Here is a 15,691-nt window from a genome sequence, read left to right as displayed (position 1 = left end):
TAAGTAGAGATATAAAACATACTATTCACAAAATTTGTATTAAAGTTGATCCATTTCTCCTGGCTGGTACTGAACATTCATGGCCCAACCAGTCAAGGCAGATAATGAGGAGTACGTCTGAATTCCTGGTCTCTTTTATTACAAACCAAACTTAAGAAGGGAGAAACCAGGGGTGGAGCTACAGTAGAGGTGGGGCAGAGGAGGTGCTGGACCCCCTCAATCTGATTGTCCCCCCTAGATCAATCCGGTACAGTACTTTGTGCTATTTAAGAGACTGAAAGATTTGATAATTTAGCAAAACTTTACTTTAAGTAAAAGTTACTTAGCTACCTTTGTAAGCTGAAAAACAATTCCTTCTAGTCTCTTTTATAAAGGAAAAAGAGCAAACATACTACATACCTATATTGCTATCTTGTTTGATACAGCTATATAGATAGGTATGATAACCCAGACCTGGCCTCTCCCCCTTTGGGTTCCCCCAACAAAAAATTCTAACTCCCACCTGGGAGAGACTCCAATAAGTTCAGAGGTTTGATAATGTTTTGTCTGTCCAGGGGAAGGTTAAAGGTCAGAGGTCTGGTCCTGAGTCAGTGGCTGATGTCACAATCTAAAAACATTGAGATTAACTATTCACCAGCTCAGATGACAGGGTGAGTTTGTCATCCGCTTAATAAAAAAAACACATCATATGTGTTGTGTCATGATGAAACTGTGTTCGGTGGTTCCGATGGTTCTGATTTGCTGTCTGTTCATTTAGCTTCATCTGACCAGGAGGTCCAACTGAAATGAAGGCCTTTTCTCTGAACAAGGCATGGCCAAAATAGCAGCCATTAAAACAAAATCGTAAACATACATAAACATTCTCAAAATACAATAAATAAAAGACCCCAAAGGGAAACTAACTTAAACATTCACTTGATTAAAAGATTCTATGTTTTTGCATCCTGTATGATATTATTATCTCTATTATGCTTGTTCTTATTCGAATTCAATCAAATAAAACATTTCTTGAATTAATCAAACCCTTTTTGTTGGATATTTTCTAAATGTTGTGAAACAGAAAGGACTTCTCTCTAATTGGAAAACATTTTTTTTTTACTCAAACATCTAGATTTGAGAATGCATTGCCCTCTGAAATGTTTCCGCTTCTTAAGCCATGGCCTCGCTTACAATCCTAAGATTCTATTTACACCTCAAATTCTCTTCCTGGTGTGTTTAATAGTGAAAAGTTCAGATCTATTTTCCACACTATCTACAGAGGTTAAAGGTTTGTGTCTGTGTCTTCTCCAGCACAAACTCTACTCTGTGACCCTGTAACCTTCCACCCTTGGTTTCTTTTTCCCTATCCACTCCTCATTTCTCAGCCAAAACCTTGAAAAGTCTGATAACACACATTGTCCTCGTTTATCTTCTGCACAAATAGAAACCCAAGAAGACCTGTTCTTTTTTTCTTTTCTTTTTTTTTAACACAATACACTGTTTATGATACAGTTTTTATAGGACACTGCTAAAAAAATAAATAAATAAATAAAAAAATAAAGCAGAAACATTCCTACTACTACTCCTGTTAAAAATGTTTTTTGGCTAAAATGTTTTTGAAATGTTTTTTGACTAAAGGTCAAATCTGGAGACCTGATATTTAAGCCGACACAAGACGTAATCATTCTAAGAATGTATTTTTAAAAACTGGTGTTGCAGGTACAGAGATTGACTGAAACAGGTACTACTTTAGCCATTAACCTTCTCAGAAGGTGGGAAGTTGCGCTGGCTCTGATGATTGATCCCACTGGCCCAGTTTGGAGAATTTGGATCACTAATTTTCGAAATATTGATCTGTAGAGGGGGACATGCACAGATCATGGCTTTCAGAAGGGCTAAACAAGAGAAAAATCCAGATTCCAGGTGACAAAATCAGTAATAGGAAGAACAGTAACTGGACAGGGGTTGAAAGAGGGACAGAGGCAGAATTGAGTCACAATTGACCAAACCATCCAGAAGGAAGCAGAGGCAAACAGACTTGGTTGTGAGGTAAGGCGGAAAAATGACCAGGAATCAGAAACAGGAGTATTCGACAAGACAAGGCACAAAGAAAAAAGAAAAAACAGTAATCAGGCAGGTTGAGATCAGGAGGACAAAAAAGGATTGCTGGATTTTCTACTAGCATGAACGACTTTCAAGAATCTGGCAGTTACCCAATGGGAGAGCCAGGAATATACAGTGCTCCTCCCACGTGCAGCAAGTCCCATTCTTCACTGATCATACTTTAAATCAAAAATTTTTTTCCTTTCTACTTGAACATTGTATTGATGCGTTTTGAGGCCTGATGCAGGCAGGACTGTTGATGATTTATTACAGAGAGCAGGTCAGTGTTATCCATTTCTGAAGCCAATGATATTAACTGCTCTGCTTTTACATTTTATACATTTCCATCATGTCTGGATTTATTAAATCAGTTATAAAAGCAAACAAATATTTTATTCTTCCAATTAGGGTTGTCAAAAGTATCGATACTAAAAAAAAGTATCGATACTGAAAAGTTGTATCCGGATACAATACTCGTTTTTAAAAGTATCGATACAGTGCCACCACCAGTGGCACCTAAGCAGTCATTTCCTTTTTTTTGTAAGAGGTGCAGCTGCTGAGAATTATTTTTTGTTTCTCAACCGGTTTGGCTAGTGTCATTGTTATGTGTGCAAAGCATAGCCAAGGAAGGAACACTTAATTTTAATATTATAAGTATTTTATCAAGCTTGCTTAATATTGTGCACAGCAGACAACCTTTATTGTATTTATTTATTGTATTTTATTTATTAATGAAAATATTTCTGTGGAATTTTGGAGTCTTTGTTTTTATCCTTGTGGTATCGAAAATGGTATCGAGTATTGAATATTTTCCTTAGTATCGGTATCGAGTTGAAAAGTTTAGTATCGTGACAACCCTACTTCCAATATCTTATAATTTGCTTGCTTTTATCCAGTTCTTCCTTCATTTCCTAACTGAGGTGGGATTTCTAATATAAAAAAACAGCAAGAATAATTGGTTATAAGAAATATTTTTTCTGACTGAGGATTCTGACGGAGGTTTTTACTATTTAATCAGAGTTTATCTGAGTATGAATGTGATGAGGGTTTTTAGAGCGATAAAACACTGATAACCTGTAGGTGTCACTGAAAGATGAAGTCAGCCTGACAAGAAGGAAACCACAGAGCTTCACATCACTTTGACATGCTGACCTTTCTGGTGCTTCAGTGAGCTGCATGCTTATTGGTTGGTTAAAGTGTGTTATTTTAATTTTTTTTACCTGTTTCTCTTCCTAATCTCTGTGTTGTTTTTATCTCCCTGCAGACGCCTGAATAGGAACAAACTCCAGTTCCTCCCAGAACTTCTCTTCCAGTCCAATCCCAAACTGGGTAGAGTGTGAGTACTGTCAAGGATTTCTCTTTTCATGTGTTATGCAATCTTTTTGAAAACATGGCCGCGGGGCCATGTCAGCGCTTCTCTCCAGGTTAAGGGTTCGGGTCTTCTGCCAGGTGACACAGTGGCTCTCTGTGCTCCTGTCAGGAGGTGGAACAGATGTTGAAGGTCCATCTGTGCAGTGTGAAGAGGTGAAAGTGTCCTTGGAGTGAATGTTTTGTTTGGACTGATATGGAATTTCTAGTTGGGAATCTGGAGCTTTCCCAGCATTAAAGGTTTAAGAGCAGGTCAGAATAATGTGGCAAAGCCTCCCATGTGTCCTTCTTCTCTTCTTTTCTTTTTCATCTCACATTTCCAAACACACTCCGCTTCTTTGACTCCCATTAGAGACCCGGCCTGCCTTTCTCTCTGCCTTTCCACTCAGGCTGCTTTAGCCTCTGAGAGGTTGAAGGTTGAAACACCTTTTAAATCAAATAGCTGTTTATATCAGGCTTAGTCTGAGTGTGTCTGGAGGTGGACGGCGGTTCTCTGCCTATTGATTTCATCATTTCTGAGTTTATTGTTTTATATTCGTATGTTTATATCATATGTAATATTGCTGCTTCAGGGATGATTTTCTGTTTTATGACTGTCATAAAATAGATTTTTAACAAATTAATCAAAAAATAGTGCATTTACCTATTATTACAGCCAGATGAACCATAAAAGTATTTTGAAATCTGAAGATATAATATTTCAATTCCAGCATAGCAAATCAAGTACTATTTATGTTTTCTTTTAACATTTTTCACTTTTTGCAAAAAATAAAACAATAATCAAGTTACTGAATGCTTGGCATGAATTGAAGGCCAGACTGAATTTAATTAACCAGAAACTAGGCTAATTTTATGTAGGCTTAAAACTCAACAATGTGTTTCTGTTCTTTATGAGTTTTTAGAGTTTAAATCTTTTCATATCAACATTCATATCATCTGCACTCTTAGATGTGTTTAAAGGGACAAAAATTAGTAACAGTTTCTGATGATATATCAGCCTGTGTAAGAAGGAAGGAATATGAACCTGAATAAACCTACTTAGTAAACTGATTTCATAAATTTAGCAGATGGATGACATCAGGGTTGGGCAATATATTTAATTTTTTGCAAATATCAAGATTATTTAAAGTGCTATAAGGTGAGACTATATTGTTTATGACAAGATGGTCTAAGCTGCATTATAAATGTAATTTTTACTAAGCCAGTTAGTTATTTCCCAGCCATTTCCATATTTGTCTAGAGCTGTTTCTTAATAAATGTGTGGAACATTTCATTCAGAGGTGCCTTTTTATGATTACTTTCTGAAAAGAAAGCAAATGAAATGAGTATGGGATATTAAAATTAATATGGACCAAAGAATATCGAGATAATATTATTTGGACCATATGGTCTAATCCAAACTGGCTGAGCCCAGCTGTGCAGCTCTGGAAAGTTTTACCCTCTTTTTGATACTGAAGCAGAGGTGAATAAACCTTTTAAGTTAATAAAGAGTTTTGTGCAGATCCCTGTGGATGGAAAGGGGTCTCTGTCTTGGTGATCCTGAAGGTTCTGGCAGGACTTATTGAGATCTATCTAGTTGTGGTGATAACTGATGCGTTGCAGCAGAGAGCTGAGCAGATATGTTGGAAAGTAAAGTACTGTTTGCGTCATCTGTGGCCTCCAGGATCAAACTCCTCACACTTTTCTTTACAGTCCTTCTGTTGTTTTCCAGCCTTTCCCTTGTTCTTCATGACTGACAGGCTTATTGTATCTCCATCCTGGCATCGTTCTTCATAAAGCCTACAACTGCTCTCTGCAGTTTGGACTTTCTCTGCTTTAATATGGATCCCCGTGGACTACTTTGACTATTTATGAGAACGGAAAGTGGTGGACTTCTTCCAAACTTAACATTATAAATCTCGTGTCTTTTATATCCTAATTTCGCCATCAGCAGAATTTAAATTACAAGTTTCTTCTGGTTCATTTGTCTGACAACCTTTCAGCCTTTCTTTTTTACATCTCTGCCATTTTTTCTTCATTGCTTTTCTCATTTCTCATAAAGCAGTGATAATGAAAGGAGACTCGGAGTGGAAGGAAAAACAAAAAATATGTTGCAGAATAATAGCCATTTAGAATATAATACTGGGTGGGGTTTGCGGCAAGAACAAGGGGAGGAGGAGGAGAGTGAGGAAGAAGAGGAGGAGATTTGCTGGTGGCTTTCTGGTTTGGATTTGTAACCTTCCTCTCTGTCAGCCTGGGTTAGATATTAAATGATGGCAGTGTGATAGGAATTACCTCTTAAGCCTCCTATTAAAGCCGTGTGGTCTGAGGTTTGGAGATGGGAGTAGTGGAAATGATCTGGACCAGCTTTCAGGAAAAGAAAGGCTAAAGTCGGGCATTTGCTCTTAAGAGAGAGTGTGTGTTGGCAAGGAATAGATGTTTTAGGCTAAATTACTTCTTTATGCATTTCTACATTCCTGATGGGTCACACTCAAAACACAAAGTTATCCAATCATCAGTATTCATTTGATAACTTCCGAGTTAATGAGTAGCCTAAATGTGGGATGGATGGATGGATGGATGGATGGATGGATGGATGGATGGATGGATGGATGGATGGAGTGTAATCTTGCTGTCGGTGAGATAAACAACTGGAGTCTGTGGTTCTCACTGTGTTCAGTCTGCGTTTTCCCCCCCCCCAGTTAGCAGACTGTGGTTCTGTATCGCTTAGACACCCACTGAGGTTGAACTTTGAGTAGAACTTCCCCAGTCAGAGCTTGAGGAATCTCTAGGATAACAAGCAATATAACACTACTTCCGTATTTTATCCAAGTAGAAGTAAAGATTATCCATCCAAGAAATAATTCTTAAAAAGGATACTAAATTGACTTTGTATTTAAAAGCAAGTCATTTTGTATTTAGCATTTAAAATATATATTAACATACATTTTCTACATCTTGCCATATTTAAATCCTGAAATAAAGCATAAACAAAAATAAATAACATGATTTTAGATTATATATTTAAGCAGAAAAAAGTTTTTTTTTTCATCATAAGCTTTTTGAAACGTACGTAATTTTTCTATGTTAGAACAGATAAGAACCTCCAGGGACATTGCATACTGGTTAATATATGATAGATTGACCTCCAGCAGTGGGATGTCAGGAGCTCAGCAGATTCAAAATAACATTACAACAATAAAGCCTGTTGTGGAAGAGAGAAAACTCACTCTAACTTTAACCGTCTATTTACCTTTTTTTTTTTCTTAAAACATTATTCACTCAATGAAATTACTCACTGTGGGGAGAGAAGGCAAAACTATTATATTAACTATATATTAACAAAACTACTATATTAACTTAAGTAAACGTAGTTTACGCTCCATAATATTCTTTCTCAAGTAAGTACAAAGAATGATACATGTACAACGTACTTCTAAAAGTACATTTTCTTTCAAGAGTTAGTTAAATTAAGGATTTTGTTTAATGTACGGAGTCACTAATTACATGTGAACATATTATCTCTTCTGCATATGTTTACATGTAGATGACACAGCGCCACAACACTGAATCAAACAACCTTGACCAGACCTCATCCTTCTGTCTTTACTTTTGTTTTTGAGTTGTGTATATGTGCAGTTGTTTAGGTGCATAATGCTTTGTACATCATACCTTAAACAAGCGATACATCACTGCATGAAAAGTGAGATTTTCGTCCCCGTAAACTCCCGCAGATCTCCCTGATTTTCGTCAGTTTCCGACAATTTGCAACCCGTGCTTGTCCGCGTTTGTCGTGCCACAAATTGTCGGAAACGGACTCTGACGTATGTGGAGAGCGATCAGCTGTACTAATGGCCCTAATTAGCATATGAATGCAGTAGACCCGCGGCTGGCCAGGTCTGGCTTGAATAACCTTCTCAGTATTGGCTGAAACCACTATTCTCAAACAAGTGAAATCGCTCGTGATTGGCAGCAAAACCACACGTGGCCACGCCAGGCTTTAATTTTCTTAGTGAGTATTGGACGGAACCACTTCTTTTTAAACAAGTAAAGTCGCTCGTGATTGGTTGGCATATATATATATATTTACATATAAATTTACATATATATATATTTATGAATATATATTTATGAATATATATTTATTCATTCATATATTTATTCATTCATATATTTATTCATTCATATGCTGTGTATTTATGTTATCCTACACTACTACACAATTATTAGGCTACCATCAAGGACATGAATGAATTTATACAGGAAATGAACATTTGCCAGGAAGCTGTTTATGCAAAGAAAGAGCTTTATTAAAACACACACAACTATACACAACGCGTATCCAAACACATGCGTATCTAAAAATTACAACTCCGTGAACGATCCGTTTGCTTCCTCGGGGTTGGAGGTAACTGGCAGCATTCCCTCCAAGGCAGGTCCGATGTGCAGACGCCTACTGTGCGTGGCCCTGTGCTTCAGCATCGCTTCTAACCGGGACTGCAGCTTAACACAGAGTTCAGAGGGATCCGGCCTACGAAATGGCGGCGACCGTACAATCCATCCAGAGACACCGCCAGCGACGCCATCTTCTTCGTCGGACATGAGGCCGACGGTGGCGGACTTCCAGAGTTCCACTTCCTCATCTGCTAGCACACTGCCTCGCTTTCAGCAGCTGAAAAAAACAACAATGAATCAGCGCACTGCGTATGGACACAACACATCTATCAATGCACCTGAAAAATAGTCACCAAATAAAGTCTTACCCTCTTTCTTCTGGCCCGACTCCGAGCAGATTGCTTAGCAGTCTCCGCATGCAATGTATTCGCTGGCAGCGTATATCTGAAGCTCCTGAGTACCGTCTCAAAATACGTCCTACAGGCAGCTGGAAAACAATTAAATGAGAGTTGTATGAATAAAAAATCAAACGCAAGTCACAGTAACAAGGAAGGAGAAAACATTAAAACAAGTCACTTACACACAATGTCGTCTTTATCAACATCGTGCAAATCTGGACTTGCCGAGATGGCTCCGAGCAAATAGGAGGCCTGTGAAAACAAAATGTACAGCTATGATCGGTATCCATCCGTATCCATTGCCTTTTACCGCAGAATGAAAGCATATTCTTTAAATCTTACCCTTGCTCCGGTTCATAGCGCCTGCAATTAGTCTCCGAGTTGTGAAGACGGCGTACTGCTTCCTGTGAATCACAAAAAATACACTTTAATAAAGCTTGTTCTTGCAAGGCTACTACTGGCCGTAGCTTTAGGCTAGGCTGTTATTAGCCGTAGCTTTAGGCTAGGCTGTTATTAGCCGTAGCTTTAGGCTAGGCTGTTATCAGCCGTAGCTTTAGGCTAGGCTGCTATTAGCCGTAGCTTAGGCTAGGCTGCTTTTAGCCTAGCAGGCAGTAATCGAACATATATTTACCGCTAGCATCTCTTCTTTGAGTTCGTCTTGTTCGATGCAGAGTCGCCATCGCGTCCAAGAGGAGGTTTACCCCGAAATCCCACATGCTCCGCTTCAGACCGCCTGCACAAAGCAAAGCATACATCCTCCACTGTGGCTCCAGAGCTACGCTCTGAGTTTCTTGGAGATCGCAGAGAGCATGCGCGAGATGAACCAGGGTTTCCGCGGATCAATAAAAATAATTAAAAAATCATTAATTTTTTTTTTAAATCAAGGCCTTAATTGGCACTAAAATTATTTAAATATGTTTATCGAAGTATTTATATTTCTTTAATAAAAAATTCTTATAAAAACAATTTCGTCGGATATATTATATCGCTCCAGGCGGAGAAAAAGCTAGAGGATATATATATATACGTATATATGTGTGTGTGTGTTTACATACATACAGGAGTCATGGAACTCTGCTTACAGCTCCTTCATATTTCATGTACACTAATAACTTGTGTACATGGTTCTTGTTGATGGCATTAAAATAATTTCAAATAGCATTAAATTAGAGTCACTCATTCCTGTATGAACCCTGTGAGCGCTTAATTTAATATGACATATTAAAAAAATCCCACCATCATCCAGCATATGTTCAGTTTCTGCCCAAATATATATATATATATATGTTTTTGTAGATTTTTGTAACGGGGATAAGGATAATTCAAAACTGCTTTTTTTTTAATGAACTTGTTCACTACTTCCAAACTCAGCATCTCTTTTCATTCCTGTAATAAGAAGTTTCTTTTGAATGGATTTGATTAAAGTTTAAGTCCCTCGGTATAAAATAAATATTTTGATGGAGATGAGAAATCTGCTTCCTCGTTGGTGAATAACCAATAGTTTGGATCCAATCATTTAAATAAACAGTGTTAGATTTTTTTTTTTATATATAAGAATTGTGCTATAATTTCTAGTCACCGATCTGTTGCTGCTATATTTTAATTTGACGAACTGGAATTTGTCGATGTTCTTTTTCCTGTTTGGTGCGATTGCAATTGCGGATCTTGACCTGGCCGGACCTTATGACCACAGTGTACCAATCTTCTGATGGCTACTTCCAACAGGATAATGCGCCATGTTATAAAGTGAATCATGAAACTTTTGAAACTTTTCCACTTAAGTTATTGTGAATTGAGCATATTGACAGACAACATTTTATTTGTTATCTTAAATGCAATTTTTTTTGATGGTGGGTACGCACATGAGAAGGTAGACGTGTTTTCAGTGCGCTCCTCCGATAAATCGAGTCTTTACTTTACAAAATACTTTGACACCATAAACACCTAGCGGAAAACACAATTTATTCGCTTGGTCGGCGACTATATGTGGAAATGGGTCCAAAAAAGCAAGGGACAATGAAAAAATCTGAAGAGAAAGAGCAGGACGGCGACATGCTAAATGAGCTAACTGCTAATGCCTCAGCAGACACCGCGGCTATCCTCTCCGCTATCGGAGAAATGAGTCGCAAAATGGACGAACGTTTTAACTCAATACAAACTGCTTTGGAAGAGAACCAAACTACCCTGAGAGAACATGGAGAACGCCTGTGCGCCTTGGAAAGTGCTTCCAGCGAACATGACTGCAGGTTGGCAAAAGTGGAGCAACTAGTGTCGAGGCTGGAGGAAGCTAATAAGGCCTTGCATGAGAAAGTTATCGACTTAGAGGCCCGCTCCAGACGTCAGAACATAAAGCTTGTGAATCTGCCGGAGAATGTCGAAGCTGGGAAACCAACTGAATTTGTCTCGAGATTGCTGTCGTTACTTTTCGGACACGAACACTTCCCACAGCCTGTTGAAGTGGATCGGGCGCATAGGCTAGGAAGCCGGCCATTGGATGCTAAAAGGCCCCGTATTATGATAGCAAGGATTCACAACTACCGAGTCAAGGAACGCATCATGCAACTAGCCGCTAAACACTCTCCACTGATGTATCAGGGCCAACGTATCCACATTTTCCCTGACTTCCCAGCAGAGATTGTGAAACGTCGTCAACTCTACGAGGACGCGAGGAAAAAGATTAAAGATGCGGGCCACAGAACGGGGTTCATCTATCCAGCTCGGCTACGCGTTACCCATGGCAACGTAATACACACGTTCAACTCCCCTGAAGAAGCCAACGCTTTCGTGAGAGGCATCATGACTGAAGAGAATAACTGAAGAGAGCTCCAAAGTAGAACAATATTAATTCAGGTTTACACCTTAACTGTGCTATTCACTTTACATCTGCATAAGCACGTTGGAGAGGGATCTCAGGTAATGTTGGAGGTAGATTAAGCACTTTTTTTTTTTTTTTTTTTTTTTCATAAAGATGTTTAAGTTTGAAGAAAAGTTATATACCTATTTCGGTTCCAAGCTTTTTGTGTGCCTTTTTTTCTTTGTTTAATAGTGTTTTGATATTACAATTTATATAAATATGTCGGAGGAATGCAACTTTAGAATAGTTTTTGTGATTCTAACAGCTAAATGGTATAATTGCCACATACACTGTTAGAGGTTACCCCCTTAGATAGATGTTAGGCTGGGTCTGTTTCCTCTACTTTGTTTGGGAAAGTAGGGTAGAAGGGAGGATAGGTTTTTATGTGTGTCTTTTTCAGTTTTTTGTTTGTTATCTGTATTTTTATGGAGTACTAAATTTGTCCGCTCTGCAGAAAATGACCCCTAAAGTTTTTGATGACAAGGGATAACAAGAATGATGAGGGGTTCAAAATGGTTAGCTGGAATATCAGAGGTATGGGTAACCATGTTAAGAGAGCTAAAGTTTTTACACATTTAAAATCTCTTAAGTCTGATATTTCCTTTTTACAGGAAACTCATATCAGGCCTCGTGATCAGACACGTTTGAAATGTAATTGGGCAGGACAGGTATATCAATCAACTTTTTCTAGCAAAGCACGAGGAGTAGCCATAATAATAAAAAAAAAATATCCCCTTTCATCACATAAACACAATAAATGATCCTAATGGTAGGTTTTTGATTGTTATTGGGGAGTTGTATTCTCAACATGTCACTCTAGTAAATATATATGGTCCAAATGTAGATGATGCAGGATTTTTTCGTAAAGCTTTTGATAATATACCAGATTTGATAAATACTAATTTAATCATTGCGGGGGACTATAATTTGGTTTTGGATTGGCATATGGACAGATCATCCAGAAGACAACCTGTACCATCAAATGCTTCAGTAACCTTGAATAACTTAATTTCATCTGTTAACCTAGTAGATATTTGGCGATTACAACATCCAAGAGAGAGAGACTACTCTTACTTTTCCAAAATGCATAATTCTTACTCGCGTATTGACTTTTTTCTGTTGGACTCCAAACTTTTACCAAATGTTATTGATAGTAAATATCATAATATTTTGATCTCAGATCATGCGCCCACGAGTATAAATTTAAATTTTAATATTCCAAAACAAAGCTCAACATGGAGATTACAACCATACTTGCTTAATGATATAAATTTTTGTAAATACTTGTCACAGAAAATAGATGATTTCCTAAACACTAATGACACTTTAGATACATCAGATTCAAATTTATGGGAAACATTTAAAGTAGTCATGAGGGGACACATCATTTCATATGAGGCATCGCAAAGAAAAATTAGAAACTCGAGACTGAAGGAGATTAATGACAAGATATCGGAATTAGAAATACGGTATAAAAAAAATATGAATAGTTTTACACTGCAAGAAATTCTTACTCTTAAATATGAATACAATACTATTTTGACAAAGCAAGTAAGTTACCAAATTTCTCAGTTACGAGTGCGTTATTTTGAGCTTGGAGACAAGCCACATACTCTCCTATCTCGACAACTAAGAGGCCAACAGAACAGTAGAGCAATACACAAAATTAGGTCCAATACAGGTGAAATTATTACTACTCCAAAATCTATAAACAAATGTTTCACAGAGTTTTACAAGGAATTATACAGAACAAAAGCACAGGGGAACATAGATTCCTGGCTAGAGGGAGTCCCCATCCCAATGCTTGAGAGTCCTACTCGAAAGGTCTTAAACCAACCACTGACCATGAAAGAGATCTCTGATTCTGTTAAATCGTTCGCCTCTGGGAAAGCCCCAGGTCCAGATGGGTTTGGAGCTGAATTTTATAACAAGTTTGTTGGACAAATATCTCCACTCTTGCATAGGATGCTGCTTCACTCAATGGCTACAAAAACGCTTCCGCCCAGTTTATATGATGCAAACATTGCCCTTATACTCAAACCAGATAGAGACGACACAAACCCTGCATCATATCGCCCTATATCTATGTTGAATCTAGACTGTAAGATTTTTACAAAAATTCTGGCCAACAGACTAAATTCTTGTATTGAATCAATTATACACAAAGATCAAACAGGGTTTATCCCTAACAGACATTCTTTTTTTAATACAAGAAGAGTGCTAAACATCACATATCACAAATTTCCAGCAACGTCAAAACAAACTATACTATATTTAGATGCCGAAAAGGCGTTTGATCAAGTTGAATGGGGGTTTATGTTCAAGGTTCTTGAAAGATTTGGGTTGGGGGAACCCTTTATTTCCTGGGTACACTTAGTTTATATGTACCCGACTGCCTCAGTTGTCACCAATCAAGATAGATCTACTCAATTTTTATTGGAAAGAGGCACACGGCAGGGGTGCCCACTCTCGCCATTGTTATTTGCCCTTGCCATCGAACCCCTAGCCATCAGTATCCGAGAAAACCCAGATATTAAACCCATAACAATTGGAGGAGTTGATCATAAAATATCGTTATACGCTGATGATATTGCCATTTTCTTATCGGATCCTGAGCTCTCAATCCCTACACTATTGGATGTAATAAATGGTTTTGGTGCCGTCTCTGGCTACACTATAAACTGGCAAAAGAGTGATCTCATGATTCTCTCAGCAGATTTAGATCCCGCGTTTCTATCCTCAATTCAGTTCAACATTTCAGATAAAGTTAAATATCTAGGTATCAGAATAACAAAAAATCCAAATTCTCTTTTTAAGTATAATTTTACTGCTAGATTAAACTCCTTAAAAGAGAATATAGAAAAATGGAGAATACTGCCTCTGTCACTTATTGGTCGGATTAATACAATTAAAATGGTTTCCCTCCCGAGATTTACTTATTTATTTCAGAACATTCCAATATATCTCCCAAAAAAATTCTTCAAGCTGATTGATTCGGTTATCCTGCCATTTATCTGGGGCTACAAATCACATAGAATATCAAAAACACATCTTCAACAGCCAAAGAAGTGTGGTGGTTTGGGCCTACCATGTTTCCTACATTATTACTGGGCTGCCAATGCCAGAGTGTTGATATACTGGCAGATGACTCCAGATTTAGCTACTTCAGAAAATGTCCCATCTTGGCTAACAATAGAACATAGCTCAGTTTCAAAATCATCTCTTCAGGCACTTCTTTTTGCATCACCAAGACCCCGGACCTCTACACGAGGAGAACATTTTATCATACAGCAATGTGAGAAAATTTGGTTACAGATTCGAAAATATTGCCAACTTCCTAATCTGTCCATTCATGCTCCAATATGGCATAATCATGCATTTCCTCCGTCGTTTACAGATGCTGTTTTTAGAGAATGGTCCAGTAAAGGTATAGTGTCAATCAAAGACGTATATATAAATAAAAAATTCTGTTCTTTTGAACAATTAGAAGCAAAATACAGTCTACTTAAGAGTCATTTTTTTAGATTTTTACAATTAAGAAATTATGTTAGGGATAATTTGCCAAATTTTGACTCTCTCCCTTTGGATAATGATTTGTTCAAAATCATGCTCGGCCCACCAGAGTCCCAGGGTTTAATTTCCTCATTGGTCCGCTATTTTTTAAGTAAGTCTGAATGTTCAACGTTAAATATAAAGCAAAAGTGGGAGGAGGATCTCAATATTACAATCAAAGACGATGTATGGAGCAGAGCACTGGGTGACATACACTATTGCTCAGTGAACTCAAGATTGCAAGTAATACAATATAAAGTAGTTCATAGGTTACATTACTCAAAAACAAGGTTAAACAAAATTTTCCCACAAACATCACCTCTCTGTGACAGATGTAAAATATGGGACAGCACATTAGCACATCAATTTTGGCTTTGTCCAAATATTCAAGGTTTCTGGACCTCAATATTTGAATGGTACTCTCGCGCCCTTAAAGTTAACATAAAACCCGATCCAGAAACAGCCCTCTTTGGTGTCTCGGACACTCTTAACAAATTGGGTCGTGATGTAACAACAGTGGTCTCCTATGGCATGATGATAGCCAAAAGATGCATATTAAAGCAGTGGAAGGCTGACAGACCACCTAATTTTGAATCTTGGATCAAGGAATTTACAGGAATCTTGCACATAGAAAAAATTAGATTTGATTTAATAAACTGTCCTCAAAAATACTACAAAATTTGGAAACCCATTCTAGAACAATTGAAGCCATAAAGAACCCCTATCCTCCCCTCTTTTCTTTGTTCTACTTTATCTCATTTGTTATGAATAAAGGTGTGGACACTCCTAATTGTTTGGTTGAAACTCCATAAAGTGTGTTTTTTTACTTTCAGTATGTCCAAAGTGTAAATGAACAAATAATTTTTATATAATATTATTTATTGTGTGTCTAATGCTTTTTTTTGTTGTCGTTTTTTTTTTTTTTTTTTTCTTTTTGTTTGTTTTTTTTTTTGTGACAAATGCTAAAGGATTCACTAAAGGACATTAATCATTGTCATGTTTTCGTTATATACCTGTAGAAAATTCTATAAAAATAAATAATAAAAAAAAAAAAATGCAATTT

The 15,691-nt window shown here is 37.4% G+C and overlaps 1 protein-coding gene across 1 annotated transcript in view; it reads left to right on the top strand.

Annotated features, from left to right (window-relative positions):
- Positions 1-15,691, top strand: part of slit3 (slit homolog 3 (Drosophila)) — a 283,239-nt gene that overhangs the window by 25,974 nt on the left and 241,574 nt on the right. The window contains exon 4 of the mRNA XM_038286679.1: positions 3,347-3,418. Within this exon, the coding sequence (XP_038142607.1) occupies positions 3,347-3,418 (72 nt within the window). The remainder of the gene's footprint in view (positions 1-3,346; positions 3,419-15,691) is intronic.

This window comes from Cyprinodon tularosa, unplaced genomic scaffold, assembly GCF_016077235.1.
Source record: "Cyprinodon tularosa strain WSP-4 unplaced genomic scaffold, ASM1607723v1 ctg229, whole genome shotgun sequence".
Classification (NCBI taxonomy): domain Eukaryota; kingdom Metazoa; phylum Chordata; class Actinopteri; order Cyprinodontiformes; family Cyprinodontidae; genus Cyprinodon; species Cyprinodon tularosa.
The sequence above is the reverse complement of the archived record's forward strand: the minus strand, read 5'-3'. Positions and strand labels throughout refer to the sequence as shown.